The sequence below is a fragment of the Manihot esculenta genome, chromosome 2 (assembly GCF_001659605.2).
Source record: "Manihot esculenta cultivar AM560-2 chromosome 2, M.esculenta_v8, whole genome shotgun sequence".
Classification (NCBI taxonomy): domain Eukaryota; kingdom Viridiplantae; phylum Streptophyta; class Magnoliopsida; order Malpighiales; family Euphorbiaceae; genus Manihot; species Manihot esculenta.
In genome coordinates this window covers 7,976,427-7,992,511 of record NC_035162.2, presented here as the reverse complement: position 1 = coordinate 7,992,511, position 16,085 = coordinate 7,976,427, and the positions used below count along the sequence as shown (strand labels likewise).

General features: G+C 35.3%; 2 protein-coding genes and 1 pseudogene across 6 annotated transcripts; 2 read left to right on the top strand and 1 right to left on the bottom strand.

Annotated features, from left to right (window-relative positions):
- The first annotated feature begins 3,406 nt into the window (after positions 1-3,406).
- On the top strand, positions 3,407-7,155 carry LOC110609611 (V-type proton ATPase subunit c2). 4 transcript variants are annotated; one of them, XR_002487063.2, is made up of 4 exons: positions 3,407-3,644; positions 3,764-4,049; positions 6,383-6,578; positions 6,692-7,155. XR_002487063.2 is itself a non-coding variant. In XM_021749319.2 (4 exons), exons 1-3 carry the CDS (start codon positions 3,566-3,568, stop codon positions 6,513-6,515), a joined length of 498 nt encoding a protein of 165 aa, XP_021605011.1. In that variant the 5' UTR covers positions 3,407-3,565; the 3' UTR covers positions 6,516-6,550; positions 6,692-7,155. The 4 variants fall into 4 exon arrangements, 2 of the variants coding, with proteins under 2 accessions (XP_021605011.1, XP_021605010.1); XR_002487062.2 differs by having other exon boundaries at positions 6,689-7,155; XM_021749319.2 differs by having other exon boundaries at positions 6,383-6,550.
- A 1,814-nt stretch (positions 7,156-8,969) lies between these two features.
- LOC122723154 lies at positions 8,970-9,057 on the top strand (annotated as a pseudogene).
- A 927-nt stretch (positions 9,058-9,984) lies between these two features.
- On the bottom strand, positions 9,985-14,546 carry LOC110603846 (probable LRR receptor-like serine/threonine-protein kinase At4g36180). 2 transcript variants are annotated; one of them, XM_021741798.2, is made up of 2 exons: positions 10,777-14,546; positions 9,985-10,653 (listed from the first exon to the last, which is right to left on the bottom strand). In XM_021741798.2, the coding sequence occupies exon 1, from the start codon at positions 14,259-14,261 to the stop codon at positions 10,851-10,853; it is 3,411 nt and encodes a 1,136-aa protein (XP_021597490.1). In that variant the 5' UTR covers positions 14,262-14,546; the 3' UTR covers positions 9,985-10,653; positions 10,777-10,850. The 2 variants fall into 2 exon arrangements, with proteins under 2 accessions (XP_021597490.1, XP_021597498.1); XM_021741806.2 differs by having other exon boundaries at positions 9,985-12,478; positions 12,566-14,546.
- Positions 14,547-16,085: the final 1,539 nt, after the last annotated feature.

The window sequence follows — 16,085 nt, the reverse complement described above, 5'->3', positions numbered from 1 at the left end:
TAGCTGATGAAACAACATATACATGGATTCTCCAGGAGAGAAAATTACATACTCCATATAAATAGCTAAGAAGGATTGGACGCGTACTACACGTAGGACGGTGGTGGTGGTCGGCTTTGGCCACCAATCATGCAGCGGACCACATCATTGAACTCATTACCTTACCTCCACCTCTTCCCTCCCAGTGGTCCCCACCACCATCTCAAAGCTGGGGGGTGATGAGAGCTAAACATCAAGCTCTCTCTCTTCTCTGCATGATTATTCATAAAATATAAATAAAAAAAAATTGTGGAGACATATAGGCTGAAAGAGTTAGCGTAACCAGGAAAAGCAGATCCTTTGAGGGTCCTGTTAAGATCTTAACCCTTTTTGACACAGACTCTTCTCCAACATCTTTTTCTAAATCTTCAAAATCTTTACTATATCACCTTAATTAAAATTAATTTTAAACACCCTTTACGATTAATTTTATGGTTGATGAATGGAAATTAATAATCACCATGAATATATTTATGTATCTATAGAAAGAGAGAGAGTCTTAAGTAGCAAAACTAGTCTTCATCTGCACTCCTCTGTGATACTGAGGTGTGAATCACAAGTTTCTTTCAAAGGGGACATGAACTATGATTGCATCCTCTTGTAGCCACTGACTCTAACATTCCCATTGAAATGTAAATTAAATACAATATACTTTTCTAGACCTTCTAATATTTCACACTAAGAAGAACATGATTGAAAACAACCACCAAAAATATTTTTTAAAAAACAAAACATATTTTGACCAATTCTGATAGAATTAATATTATTTTCTACACTTTTTCTAGATTGATGAAATTAATGAAAAAAAAGGAAAATATTTATTTATTTTTTTTTATAAATTTTTATTCAATGAGATGATGATTGATCATCATGTAATTTTGGAGCGCATATATGCTGGTATATCATATTTTGAAAAGGCAAGTTATTGATTGAGAATTACAACGAATGTAAATCCTTTATCAAATAATAGTTTTTACTTTTAATATTAGCAGCTGTAACTAGGTTTGATGTTAAAACCATTATATTTTGAATTAAAAAGGATATAAATACACGAGGCTATATATCAAAAGAAAGAATATTGGAGGTAGAACTTCCATGCTCTCTTAGCTTCCTAGAGGAAAAGCTAGAGAAACACAAAAAGAAACAAGGAAGGATATAAAGCAATGAGAGGTTCAGAATTTTAATGATTTCCAAAAGATGAATCTGATCTTGCTTCCATGATGAACTAAAGACATTAACGTGAAGGGAAAAACATATTCATGTTACATACGAGTTATACACATGTCGGTCATAAAACCCTAATTTTCTTATAAATTATTTAACCTTGATGCATAAAGTAATTCATGACAAGAGGCAAACGGGTAAATGCCATGTGTTGAGAGTTGACTGGTCTCTAAGGAGAAGGAGAATATTGCATATTAAGAAAGTAAGATGATGATGATGATGTTGATGGAGATATAGGTAGTTGATTTGAACAAGAAGTGTACAGCATGAATGGGTTTAAGATGGACCATTGATTGAGAAAGAATGGGAAACATGGAGGTGCCAATGATGGTCACAGGCGAGCTAAGGGGTCGTGCACGGGCTAGCTCTAGGCCAGTGATGGGTGAAGCTGTGGGATTGGCTGGGTGGCACCAAATTTCACATCAATTATTAACACGTAGGAATTAACAAGTTGGATATGTATGATCTATTTTAATTGCTTGGGTTTCACTTGCCCAGTTTGTGTTCTCTTTTTCTTCTGGAAATAGACATTTTGCCTTCAGCCTGGTTTGTCAAAAAAGTGAATATTCTTCTACAGCTTTGCCGTCTTTTTTCTGTGTGATCTTTCAAGTCAAGGAACTTTCTTTCTATAATTGACAGAAGAATTTATACATTTTTAAATGGCAATAAATTAACGAGTCGCAATACCAAGATTTATTAATAAAAATCATTATCCATGTGAATTTCAAGCATCTGGTAAAAAAATAATCAAAGATCCGTAGATATTTTTTTTGAACTAACGATCTCAACGAAACCTCCGTTAAGGGAGATCATAAGAACCTGCAAATGGGATAAAAAAAATCTTGAAAAATAAATAAAGTAGAACTTTAATTTTAAAGAGAGAAATTACACTTACTTCTAATATATCTAATATTTATTTGAATGAAATATAGGAAAATTAAAAAAAAAAAATGAAAGACCGCCCCCCCACCCCCCCGGCCGGTGATAAGTTTGTCGCCGAGACTCACTGACAGTCACCCAATTCCACCTAATGGAAATTTTTTTAGGGGAAAGAAAAATAGAATTAAGTTGTTAATTCTTACTTAGTGTTGATTCAAATTACTAGAATTTTAAAATGTAAAAATGTTATTATATAAGAAAATATTGAAAATAATTAAAATACAAATTTACATATATTCACGTTAAATAAATATTATTCATTTTTATTTTTTAAAATGGAGATTAAAAATTGATTGAGATCTCTAAGATTTATTCAGATACACTTACTACCAAACTAAATTTGTGAGTGCACATTACTCATTTTTATAATTATAGAAAACAAATTCATTTATTAATTTATTCCATTCAAACAAATAGTAAATTTCAAATTAAATAAATTTTCAGAAAATGATATCATGTTTAGTTCATCAGAATTTAATTTACTGAAAGAAACTCACCAACTTTATATATAAATCATCGCATCGAATTCAAAGTGGAATTTTTTTTTCTCTTCTTTTGAAACTAATTAGATGATCCCATCGATCATTTTACAAATTAATGCTCGTCATAACAAAAAGTTACAGAAAGCAAAAAAAGAATAATTACACATCTAGAGGTGTCCACAAAGCTATTGTAATTATTTCTACATAAGTGAAGCTTCAATGGATCTCCTACACAGTTCTGGCATCTTCTTGTTTTCAGTGTATCAATTGGAAAATGTCTTAATAACTTTTGGGATTTGCAAACTATCCTATTTGCTCTCTTTCTGTTTTGACAAATTAATACAATGATGAAACTAACTAATAAATCATGTAATTCTCTTTTTATCCAAAACTTTGTCACACTGCATTGGATCTTAAGCATTCTCCCACTTTCATCTAATCCATCAACAGGTTGTTAACCTACTGCTCTGCTGATATGTGATGATAATCCAACGCTTTTGGTGTACTAAAATCCACCTGCTTTCTACATTAAACGATGTGTTTCAAATCCTCCTTTTCGGCTTACCTGCTTGTCAATAGGCTTCTTTAATAAACGAACCGATCCACAGCCAGAACCAGGTAGCCCAATGGTCTTTTCTTTTGGGTCTGGAATGGTCTGCGAACGGAAGCCCATTCCGCTACTTCTCCTGTCGTTTTAGTCACGTGGAGCTGCCTCGAAACTTCCTGCTCTCCCTGACCTATTGTCTATCTCTGTCCCATCTCAAACCGACGGTACATGTCTGTTAGAGTGTGAAAGCGAGGAAGGAAGAGCGTTCCCGGAGTCGAAACCCTTACCTCCTTCTCTCTTGTGAACGAATCTGTGATTAAATTCCCAGTTTCTGATGGCCTCTGGATTTAGTGGCGATGAAACAGCGCCTTTCTTCGGCTTCCTTGGCGCTGCTGCTGCTCTTGTTTTCTCTTGTAAGCTTACCGTAATTCCTTCATTTGCCGTGAAATTTTGATAATTTTCTCATGCAATGTCAATCCAATCGAATCTATTTACACTGTTATTATTTAATTTTACATTTCGTTTTTCTCAGGTATGGGAGCTGCCTATGGGACTGCCAAGAGCGGTGTTGGAGTAGCGTCAATGGGCGTGATGAGACCGGAACTCGTCATGAAATCAATAGTTCCAGTTGTTATGGCTGGAGTTCTCGGTATCTATGGTTTGATTATTGCCGTTATTATTAGCACTGGGATTAACCCTAAAGCCAAATCATATTACCTCTTTGATGGTTATGCTCACCTTTCATCGGGTCTGGCTTGTGGTCTCGCTGGCCTTTCTGCTGGTATGGCTATTGGTATTGTTGGCGATGCTGGTGTTAGGTGATTGTTCTTCAATCCGTTACCATATTGCATTTCTTGTTGATTTCATTTCTGTTGTATTCAATTAACTTATGGTTAATTCTAGGTGTAGGTTTAAAATTGTCCTCTTTTCTCTGTCCATTTTTGAATTGTTCCCGACCTTTTGTTGTTCTGTTTCGACATATGTTTTAGCTTTATTAGTGGCTTTTTAACTTTGAAATGTGCCTTTTTGGGCCTTCAGCCTGTACTGAAACAAGACGCTATGAAGGCAGGTTCAGGCGCAAGATCTTATGAGACACCAAAAGTTCTCAACTTTTCATGTTTATTTTACTTTTTTATTAAAAGGGGAAAAAAATTCTGGTGGTTTTTAATTCCTTGTACAGAAACATTATCAAATTTCTGTTACATTGCAAATTTTCTTGAGACGTTATTTGCACAAATATGCCTATTTTGTCGCATTCTGCATTATGGATAAAAAGAACTAGTTTCGATGCTTAACTAAACTTGCAATTTGATTTTCGCAAAAACATATATTTGTCTTAGCTAGTAACATGCAATCTGGAATGGCACTGTAATATGGTTCCATGTTATCATATATGAGAAATCCATTAGTTTGTTTATTTGTCCATTTCAATAATACATGTGTAATGCTTGTTGTCATCTGTTAGGTTCCATGACTTGTTACCATGCAATTTGGATCTCATTGTTTCTTAGACTTCATTTATTGAAGGACTAAATTTTTGAAATTTTGGTTCCAGCTACATCACATATCTAGCAAAATGAGGATGGCACAGGGTTGCCTTTTCTTTTTTTTTTTTTTTTTTTGGAGGGGGTGAGGTACATGGTTTTAAATAACGGCCGATACATAAAGTAACGGGTTTTGAGGGGGCCATTTCCTGTTACCCCGTGATACAACGCTCCCCCTGATTTGTAGGCATAACGGCCGTTACGTAATGGTAACCGCCGTTACTAGTAATTAAAATTCTTTAATATCATTCCTCTTCTGTCCCCTATTCTTATTTTCATTAGTTTCTACACTTTTCAGCAGTTTCAAAGGCTATATTTTTTAAGTTTTCTCTTCCCTTTCTCTTTCAAATTTCAATTTCCCTTTATATTTCGAATATAAGTTTAGATGCATCATAAACTATATTTCTAAGCTTATTTCTTCTAAAAAGTTAGTTAAATTTTATCTATTTTAGTTTTTAATTGTTGTTTTTTCTCCTTTTTTTTTAAAAAATTTTTTTTTGTGAATTAAAGTATTAGTTTTGAGTTAAAATTGTATTTTGAGCTATTAGTTTACTCGATCTATAAAGATTATGTTGGTTTTTTTTTATTTTAAACTATGTGATGTTTCACTTAAGTTAAATAATCTATATTTTATGTATTTATGTTTATTATGCATTTGTATACATTGTTCTGAATTAAATCTAATAAATATCATTTCATTTATGAACTTTGCAAATTTTTTTGAAAAATTTGTGTAGCCGAGCCCTTATCGTTATGTTAAAGCCGTTATAAGCCTATTTCTGTTACCCGCAAATTTAAAACCATGGTAAGGTCCCCATAAATCTGGCTGTTCCTTAAAATTCTTTTCAAAATGTAGAGGTACTGAATATAAGTGGTTCTAAAAAGTTACATCTTACTATCTCACCCAAGACCTTTTGTTAAATTTTGGAATGAGTGTACTCATTAAGCTCACGGGCTAAGGTCTAAGGATTGTCCTACAGGTTGATTGACTGGGAAATCCTCCTCTTCAAAAGAAGCTTTTCCCTTATTTTGGTTTTTGCATCTCCTGGACAAACCTATGGTGAGCAATTGAGGACACCTCAAGACTTGTTAGAGAAGCGAGTCTTAAATCTCAAGAAAAAACTGGAACAAATTTGCTGTCCTTCATTGATAGAATCCAACTTCATATAGCTGGTTATGTAATAGCATACCAATTGTAACTGAAACAAGTGTTCTGCAAGACTAGAAAAAGGAAACCTAATCTAATCTAATACTGTTGATGAATTTCTTCTGCAATTGAACTCCTTTTATCTTTGAACTGCATTATCCATGCTTCTCTAGCACTTCTTTCCTACAAAAGCATCAGCAATTGTACTGATGTCGAGGCAAAGGAAAATGCTTTTTATTGCGTCATTCTGACCACATATCCAAATATTGTTTCATGGTTCCTAATTGTGTCATGTTGTATTGATTTCATTATTATAATTGTGCATTTCTACGGTACTTGAAAACTCAAGCTTATCTCAACCATTGTTTAATTAGAAGGAGCTTCCTGTAACATTAGACATGATTAAATTTATTTTTATCATGGAACCAAGCCTGGCTGAAATTTATTGTGTCTTCTGTAGAGCTAATGCGCAGCAGCCAAAGCTTTTTGTTGGTATGATTCTCATTCTAATCTTTGCTGAGGCACTGGCTCTGTATGGACTCATTGTTGGCATCATCCTCTCTTCCCGAGCTGGCCAATCCAGAGCTGAATAGAATGCGTGGTTGTTGGCATCACTGGTTACTCCGAGGTTGGTGATGGTAGTAAAGAGTGTGCAGGTGTTTTATCAAGTTATTTGCCATGCATGTGATTTCCTCAAATATATTAGTTGACCCTGCAAATAAAGCTTGTTATGGTGATTAATATTTTTGTTGTGTTCTACGTGTAGTAGTTCAAGATTGGAAAACTACTGGGCACGGTATTTGGTAACCTACTCCGAAATTGTCTTCTTGGTTTATGGTCATCAGCTAGTATTTTTGGTTTTCAATATCATCGTGGCTTCATAAAAGCACATTGTCATTGATAAGAAATGCAAAGAGTCTCAATCCCAAATATTTAAGCGCTGCGAGTTGAATAATGATATCACTGCTGCTCGACAATAAGTATTTTGGAAGTGTCTTCCTAGATGGATGCTCTTTTTTAATTAAGCAATATTTGCTGTTTGTGGATATTATTTTTCTCTCATTATTTCCTGTATTTGGTACCTGTTTAAGTTGTAGTATTTCATATGATTTGGTTACACGATGCTAGAAAGTGAGAGCATATAGTCTCTCAAGTTCGGAGTAGTATGATTATGTTTATTTTACTGTCCAGAGCAACACATTACCGTGATCTATATGATGTATTGTGGAGCTATTGTCTGGCCATTAAACCATTGATATTCATTGTTTAAAGAAAATGACATTAGATGCAAAAGTTGAACCGTCCAATGCCACTTTTCATGCAAGTGAATTCTGTGCTGTCGAGTATGAGATGGGTGACTTATTTACTCGAGCTCATGGTGTAATCATGGGTTAACTATTTTTTTGTAGTCTGTCGGTGGAAACGGGGAGGTTTCGTACCCACAGCAGCCCATGTTCCACTTTTTCTCTGTTTTCCCTCCCACTTTCTTTAGAAAGTCACAGCTTTTTAAGTGAGAAAAACCAATAATTTTTTTCTTCTTGGGTAAACAGTCAGTTGGGTCAAGAATTAGGTGGTGAAAAGCTGTGAAGCTTACATCCATAGGTTAAATCGTGGAGTGGGGTTTTTAACTGTGTAGATCTTGCTTAAGCGAAAATCTTAGATCGATCTAGAGGTGATCCAATGTTTGTATTGTCCATCTTTCGGTTCTTACTGGGCAAGGACGTCTTACTGGTTGAGTTTGACATTGCGTGGCAATGTTCAATTAACCAATGGTACCGAATGGGTAAGGCTATGTGATATTTGAGTTCTTCTTTTTCCTAACAAACGATTGAAAATTTATATTTATTATTATATATTTTTTAATTAATTTGGTTGTACATATTTACTCTAATAGTTATTAAAAGTTAAAATTACATATCTATATTTAACGCAGTTCTTAAATAATTTGCGAGATGATTAAAAATGAAATGAAGATTTGGAAGGGTTGATGGACATTATTGGGCAAAGTTCAATTAAGACCGAGTAGTAACAATGAATGGACAAGATATCATTATGTCAACCATGCTCTTTTTTTAAGATGGGATTTTAGAATAGACATTCGTGATTTAGGCCTTTCAACAGTTCATCATCCTATATCTAAAGATGTGATGGTCTCGATGGGATTGCGGGTAAAATCCATCTACGTTGAAATTATTTATTAGTTTACTACATGAAACAGGTTTTGAGATGATGTCTAAATTGTAGGAGTGTTGAATTAAAATAGTAATTTTATTAACTCTAATTTTCGGATAGAGATTCTTGTTAATCGAAATAATTTAAATGAATTCATTCCGAATCGTGTCATGCAAGTCGTTGATGTAGTTGTCAATTGAATTCTAATTTTTTTCAGTTAATTTGAATTTCTGTTATTTATATTTCATATAATTATTTTTATGTAATTATACAAAACCTGATATGTATGAAATCCTTTTTTATCTTTTGTAAACAAGATAGAGATTCAGTGATAAAAATCCATTACGTGGGCATGGAGAAAAAACACTTGGGTTGCTAGGCTATAAAGGAGTCATCGATCCTGGCTTACGGTGCCGAACTATAGCGCAGAAAAATCATACGATGAAACAGTACTTTTATTACATTAGACGGTATATCTATAAAAATTTAAAGAGTAAATTACACTTTAAATCCTTTATTTATAACATAATTAATAAATTAATGCTTTTATTTTTAAAATTAAATATTTAAATATTTAAATTTTTAATTTGTGTAAATTAGAGGTGGTTCTGTCCATTAATATGTAAGTTCAATAAATTAAAACTTGATCAAAAGGATAAAAAATTGTTTTTTATTGTCAAAAATACTCTTTTAGCTTTTTTTTTTTTTTACCTTCAATCTCTCCTCCAATATAAACTTTAAAACTATATGTACTGATCATCAAATTAGAAATTAATATCATACAATTGAATTTAATTTTCAAATTGGTGGTCATATTTATTTTCTGCGACTGTGCTGATATCCAAATCAGAGGTGAAATAGTTGAAAAAGAAAGGGTCCGATAAAATTGAAACGATACAAAGAAGATTAGCATGGCCCCTGCATAAACTTGATATACATGTACTAAAAATTTTATTCTTTGAATTTCAGAACATCATTTATAATTTTATATCTTATATTTTTTTTAATATTAATGAGAGAAGAAAAAAAATTTAATTATAGATTTAGTTGTTATTTATTTGATAAAGGATAAGATAGTTATTTTATACGCTATTAATTTTATTTATTAATGAAAAATCTTTAATTTAAATGAATTAAAAATTTAAAAATTTAAATGTTTAATTTTAAAAATAGATATATTAATATGTTAATTACGCTCTAAATACTAAAATATAATTTATTAAATTTAAAATATAATTATCTTAAAATTATTCATTAATTCCTTTTTAGAGTTTATTTTTTATTTTTATGATATATTTTTATATAATTATTTATATCTTATTCTAATAATATAAGAATCATTGAGCAGCGACCGATAAAACTAAAACCAACTAGCGGTGCAGCTAGCGAAGAAGTGTAGGGATGCGAAAATGAGCCTTATCTATATCCAGCGGTGGGTGTGACACCTAGCGTCTCTTCATAATGCCAATTGCTATGACATCCTTGGCTGTGGTGCCAAGGTGATATAGGGATGATTTCTCACCGCCGTCAGAACACCAGCTCACGATATGTTGATTTCTTCAAGCCTTACAGCTAAAGATAATAGAACAATCACTAATAAGATGAAAAATTGTTGGCTAATGTGTGACAAGTTAGTGGTTTCGAGACCTGGAGAGAGAGAGCCTAAAAGGGTTAATACGATCAGAAAAACGACAAGAAAAACACAAAACCATATTTATTTATATAAAAACAGAGTTATTGATTAACCAAATAAGATGCCGATTGTGCTTCGGAATTAACATTTATGGTTCTTTTTTTCTATTATTTCGATTTCCTTTTGTGCTATTCAAAGAGAATCTGACCACTGAGTTTTGCTTAAGCCTGTGTCCTCCCCATGCCAAAACAAAGCTATAAAACAAAAAAACACGCAGGAGAAATAGAGCTTATCTTGCTTTAAAAAAAAAACAAAATACTCCTACGTGCTCTGTATTCTTTTTTTTTTTTTTTAAGGAAAAAAAAAATACAGACTAATGACAGAATCAGATTCAATTCAAATCAACAATAAAGCCGTTACCCCACCCAAAAAACAATTCAATTGAAATTTTAGTCATCATTTTCTCTCTTTCCATACTGTTCCAGTGGGACCTAAAATTTTGCGCCACTGTACTCCACACTTCTCTGTCTTCTACATTTTCAAAAAAAGGAGCTGAGGGCAACAGGTCATCCCACGTGGCTTCACCACATATTGAAAGGCTCATTGAAGCTGTGCCCCGCTACTTGGTCTCTATCAAAACCCCTTACAAAAAACTAAAGACTTCTTTTTTGTAAGTTTTTTGCCAGCTTGTACCTTGGACCCCACAACATTAACGGCTACTTTTTTCACTCCTCGTCATCCACTGCGAACGCCTTGCTCTGCCACGTGACTTTACGAGACTGTCCTCTCTCTTTCCTGTTCTTTTTAATTTGGCGGGATAGAATGGTGGGCTCCACTTTTGTCCTTTCCTAGACATCTTTAACTTCGCCTGTCCCCTATAGTTGACCAAATGTATTGAACTTTCCCTCCTCTCTCTGGTCCCACCCCTTCCCCCCGAGGCCGGCATTAATGAAGAAGAATGAGTAAAATCAGGGCAATTTTGTAAAAAAAAATTTAAAAAAAGAAATGTACCACTATTTAGAAAGAAAAAGAAAAAATCCCATGCCTACCGTTGCACTCGAAATTTATTTTTTAAAAAAAGGTCAAAGATCCGTGACCGTAAAGAGCCCCGGGTTTTCGGGTCTCAAAATGTTTCGGGCTGAAGCGCCGGTGAAGGCTGAGAGGTGGGATCGGCGGAGGATGGAATATCGGGACCGACACGGCAACCTTCGAGCATGAAAACAATGTCCGGCATGGTGGGTCGATCAAGAGGGTCCGGTGCTGTGCAAAGCAAGCCAACTTTCACTCCTAGCAAAAACTCTTCCCATTCTGATGATTCAGGATCAAGCTCAAGTAATCCTGGCTCTAACAGTTCTGTAATTTGACCCATCTGCAGTTGCTTCTTGACCCACTTCACTATATCTTCATCTTGGGTAAACATTACAGGTCTTTTTCCCGTCAGTAGCTCCAGCAAAACTATACCAAAGCTGTAGACATCTGATTCTTTTGTGAGCTCCCCTGTTAGTACTGCTTCTGGGGATACATAGCCCAACGTCCCAACTGTTGTTGAAGTGGAGGGTTCTGCTGGAGTTGGCAAGGTCAAGCGGTCTAGTCCAAAATCAGAGAGATGGGCTTCAAAATCTGCATCGAATAGAACACTTTGTGGCTTCACATCTCCATGAACAATGTTTGATGTGTGTAGAAAGGCTAGTCCACGGGCGATTCCAAGAGCTATAAGGTGACGCATTGGCCAATTGAGTACATGACCATCCTGGTGAGATGCTTCTTGAAGGAGAGTAGCAAGGTTTCCATTGGGCATGTAGTCATAGACAAGAAGCCTTAAATCTGGTGACCCAGCATAGTATCCACGAAGAACTGTAAGGTTTCGATGCTTCACTTTGCTTAGAAACTCGGCTTCTTTTCTAAACATGTTTTCATCCATTGATCCATCTGGGAGTCTTCTTATCGAAAGCACCATTCCATCGTTATAGCATGCCTTGAAAACTAATCCAAACCTGGTTCTACTAAGCACATTTTCTTCATCGAATTGCCTAGTTGCTTCAATCGTTTCTGCAAGTGTGATCTTGTTGTTAAACATAACAAGCTTTGGCCCCCCATTGTCTGAGCTGCCGCGGCCACCACTCGCTGCTGAGCTAGCTCTTGCTGGGCTCCTTTTCTTCTCCCCAGCTGCTCCTTGTTTTAGTCTCTTGCGCCACCTCAATAAGCTGAAAATGTAGAAGCAGCAACACAACGCCAGGAGACAAGCTACTGTTGCAGCCACAACAATCAAAAGAATCAGCCTTTTCCTTCTGTCCCTTTCAGCTATATCCACACATTTTCTTCTCAACGGCTTTCCACAAAGGTCTGCATTACCCGCAAATGCTGAAGGATTATTAAATCTAGAGCCCAACGACAGTGGAATCTCACCTTCAAGGTTATTGCTCGACACATTGAAGTATTCCAAGCTAGTGATTCGAGTAAGATTAGCAGGAATCTCCCCACTCAAGTTGTTAGTGGAGAGATCAAGAGATGTTAGGTTGGACAAATTGGACAATGAATCTGGAATGTTGCCTGAAAGATGATTAGTATCTAGTAACAACGAAGTTAAGGACGAACATTTGGAGATTTCCTCTGGAACTTCACCTGATAAATTGTTCCTACTTAGATCAAGCACTTTCAACTGTGAAAGGCGAGAGAGATCAGCAGGAATGTTGCCAGTTAAAAAATTTGATTGCAACTCAAGTATTTCAATATCAGAGCAGTCACCAAGCTCTGGAGGAATCAATCCAGAAATGTGATTATTGGAGAGTGAAAGAACGACCAAAGACCGAAGAAACCCATAAGTTGATGGAATCTGACCTGATAAGGCATTGGAACTGAGGTTCAAGTAGCGTAAACCCGTCAAACTACTGAATCCTTCATGAACATCCCCGGACAACACATTTTCCTGCAAAGCAATGACTTGTAAATTTGGCAAGCCATAAAGCTCTGGTGGCAACTGACCAGAGAGTTTCTGTTTGCTCAAATCAAGTGTAGTCAGCCTCAACAATTCTCCTAAGCTACCTGGAATCTTCCCTGAAAAGAAATTTCCACTCAAATTCAGTGACATTATCCGACTCAAGTTCCCAATGTTTACTGGAATTTCACCGGAGAAACTGTTTCCACTGACGTCCAATGTGGTCAAATTGCTCAACCCCATAAGCTCCTCTGGCAAGCTTCCATTCAAACCATTGTCACGTAAACTTAAGGTTTCAAGTTCTGTGAGATTCCGGAAAGTCTCAGGAACTGAACCAGAGAACTGATTTGCACCAAGAGATAACTCCTTCAAACCTCTTATATCACCCAAGAATACAGGAATTTCCCCTGAAAAGAGGTTCCCTTCAAGATCAAGAACACGCAATGACTTACATTGTTTTATCTCCGCTGGAACGACGCCACTGAAAGAATTGTCGGCCATCTTTAACTGTTCCAACCTCAACATATTTCCAATCTCCGGCGGAATCAAACCCGAAAATGAATTTCCTGAAAAATCCAACGATGTCAAAGTAGCCACCTTTGTTAACCATAAAGGAAACAAGCCGCGTATTTTGTTCCTTTGAAGATCCAAAACCTGCAAAACACTAAAACAATCCCCTGACTGAGGCCCAACAACTTCTGTAAATGCATTGAACCCGAGTTGCACGATCCGCAGCGACGGCGGATAAATCGATATATTGCAGAACATAGACGACGGAACTGAACCAGAGAGGTTATTTTGTGAAAGAGAAAGGACTTGTAGTTTAGGAAGCGCTCCTATGGCCGCCGGGATCACACCTCTAAGTGTATTACCAGTTGCGCTCAAATGCACAAGCGAAGAACAATTTGCAACGGCTGATGGTATAGTCCCTTGTAAAAGATTAAAATCCAGCCAGAGAAACTGGAGATACTGAAGCTCACCGAGACTCGCTGGAATCGAACCAGACAACTGATTATATGAAAGATTGATAACTTGAAGCTGGGAGAGTATAGCAACACTGGGAGGGATTGAACCAGAGAAAGAGTTAGATGAAAGATCAAGATACGCAAGGTTTGGAGGGAGATGGGGAGATATTTGACCGGAAAGATGGTTTTGAGCTACATTTAGGACTTGAAGTTGGGTGAGGTTACTGATCTCTGGCGGGAGATTACCGGAGAGTGAGTTGTACTGCAAGAAAACAGCAGTTAAGAGGGTGCATTTAGAGAGAGAAGAAGGGATAGTTCCATTGAAGGAGTTGGACCGGAGGCTCAACTTGCGGAGCATGCGTAAGTTAGCTAACTGATCACTAAGTGGACCAGCTAGTTGCAGACGAGGAAGACGAATCTCAGTGACACTGTTATTAGTACAAGCAACTCCACGCCAGTCGCAAGGAGCGGAGGGGGTGGAAGAATCCCAGCCATTGAGAGCTCCAAGTGGGTCGTGAAGATTAAGCTTGAAAGACATCAAGGCTTGAATCTCTACGAGATTCTCAGGGCTGCGCTGGGCAGAAGCGCACAGAAACAGAAAGAAAATGAAAATAAGACGAGAGAGAAGAGCCATGGGCAACGGACAAGTGTATAGCTGAAATGGGAGAGAGTATTTGTTGGGTGGAATAATAAAGATCAAAGAAGGAAGGGAAATGGGAAGAGAAGCAGAGAAGGCATGAGAAAGGTAGCAGAGGAAGAGAGTATGGTCTCCATGAGTGGTTGCAGAAAGGGTCGGTAGTTTGTTACAGAGAAGACCCACAAGCTGAGGGAAACAAAAACAATGCAGAGAGAAAATGCAGAGATTCTCACAAAGGAAAATAATAGTATGTTTTGTGCTTGTTTGGTGTTTGGTGTTTGGTCTTCCCCAAAAAGGTTTTTAAAAAAAGCACTCGCCAAACAGTTACACCAAAGACCAAGTGGACCTTTTAACCTCATATGATATGATATGGGTTGAATCATTGAACTTCTCTGTGATCTTATCCCTGCCCCCCTACCCTTGCCTTGTTTTCTTTTTTTAAAAAACTTTATTATATTTATAAACAAAAACCTAGTATTTGTAAGATTACACCTCCATTCGGACCATTCCTCTGTTCTTCCTTGGCTTGGGCATTTGTTTTAATTATTCTCAACAAATTAAATAAACGGAATTTATGCATTTATTCAAAACAGAAAATGAATTTATGCGCTAATACTAATAGAGCAATGTACCAAAAGTACTACATAATCTTCCTATATTAAGTGACAGCAAGTGCAACTTTTTGAAAAAAAAAAAGTACATGAATCTTTCTCGAATTAGCTAAAAATATAATTTAAAATTACTAAATGTTAATAGATTATCATTTTTGCTGAATTCTTGTGTTATGCTTTCTAAAAGTTGATAGACTGAAAATTTTAAATTTAATATATATATTTTTTAGAAAAAAAAACTATTATTAAACAAATTCTGAATTTTATCACAAACTTTAGAATAACATAAATGTTATTTTGTACACAAAATCAAATTAAGTTTAAATTTATATAACCATAACACTATAGCTTTTGATCAATTGATTATGAATTGGATTTATAATAATAATAATAATTAAATTAAAAATATTAAATCATATATTAGAATTTCTCACTTTCTTGTGGTTTGATAAGATCTTTTTATCTGTTTCTCTTTTATTTGTACTTTTCCTTATTTTTCTGACTTTTTAAATCACTTGTTTAACTTTTTCTTTTTGCTTTTTCATTTTTTTTTTGCTGGTTTCTCTGTCCCTATTTGATTCAATGGTCAATATGGCAAGTAAAAGGCTAAGTGGAAAAGCGTATCAAATCATTAAAGCAGTGCATTGTTTCAAGGGTTGATTATCTCTAGGTTTATGAAGGCAAAGTACATAACCTTCTTAAAAAAGAGGATTAACAAACCCAATTAGATGGGGATTATGGGATTTTTAAGCCACTTTATTTTTTAATTAACAAAAACTTTTATCATAATATTAAAAATCCAAGAAAATTACTCTCATTATGCAATGCATTGTGTGGGACTCACAGGCCTACTAGTTAAAAAGTTTAAATAAGTAGATGGGCCTGAAATTAGGTGGATGTCATGTAATGTAATAATGCAAATTAAAAGTTAACCAAACCATCGGGTCGGGTCTAGTTCTTTTTATTATTAAAGTGTTGCTGGGGCATCTATTTAATTATTAAAATATCGAAAAATTGAAAAGTTCAATTGGTTTTAGTGGTTAAATTGAAAATAAATGCCAAATGTGGCAATTAGTCGGCAATGAATTTGAATTTATTTTATGTTAGCGGGAGTAGATTCAGCTTTAAATTATTGGGACATTGTCCAAATTCCATTGCGCTAATAAAACCACCCATTAGACCTTTCTATGATGTAAAAATTAATAGATTT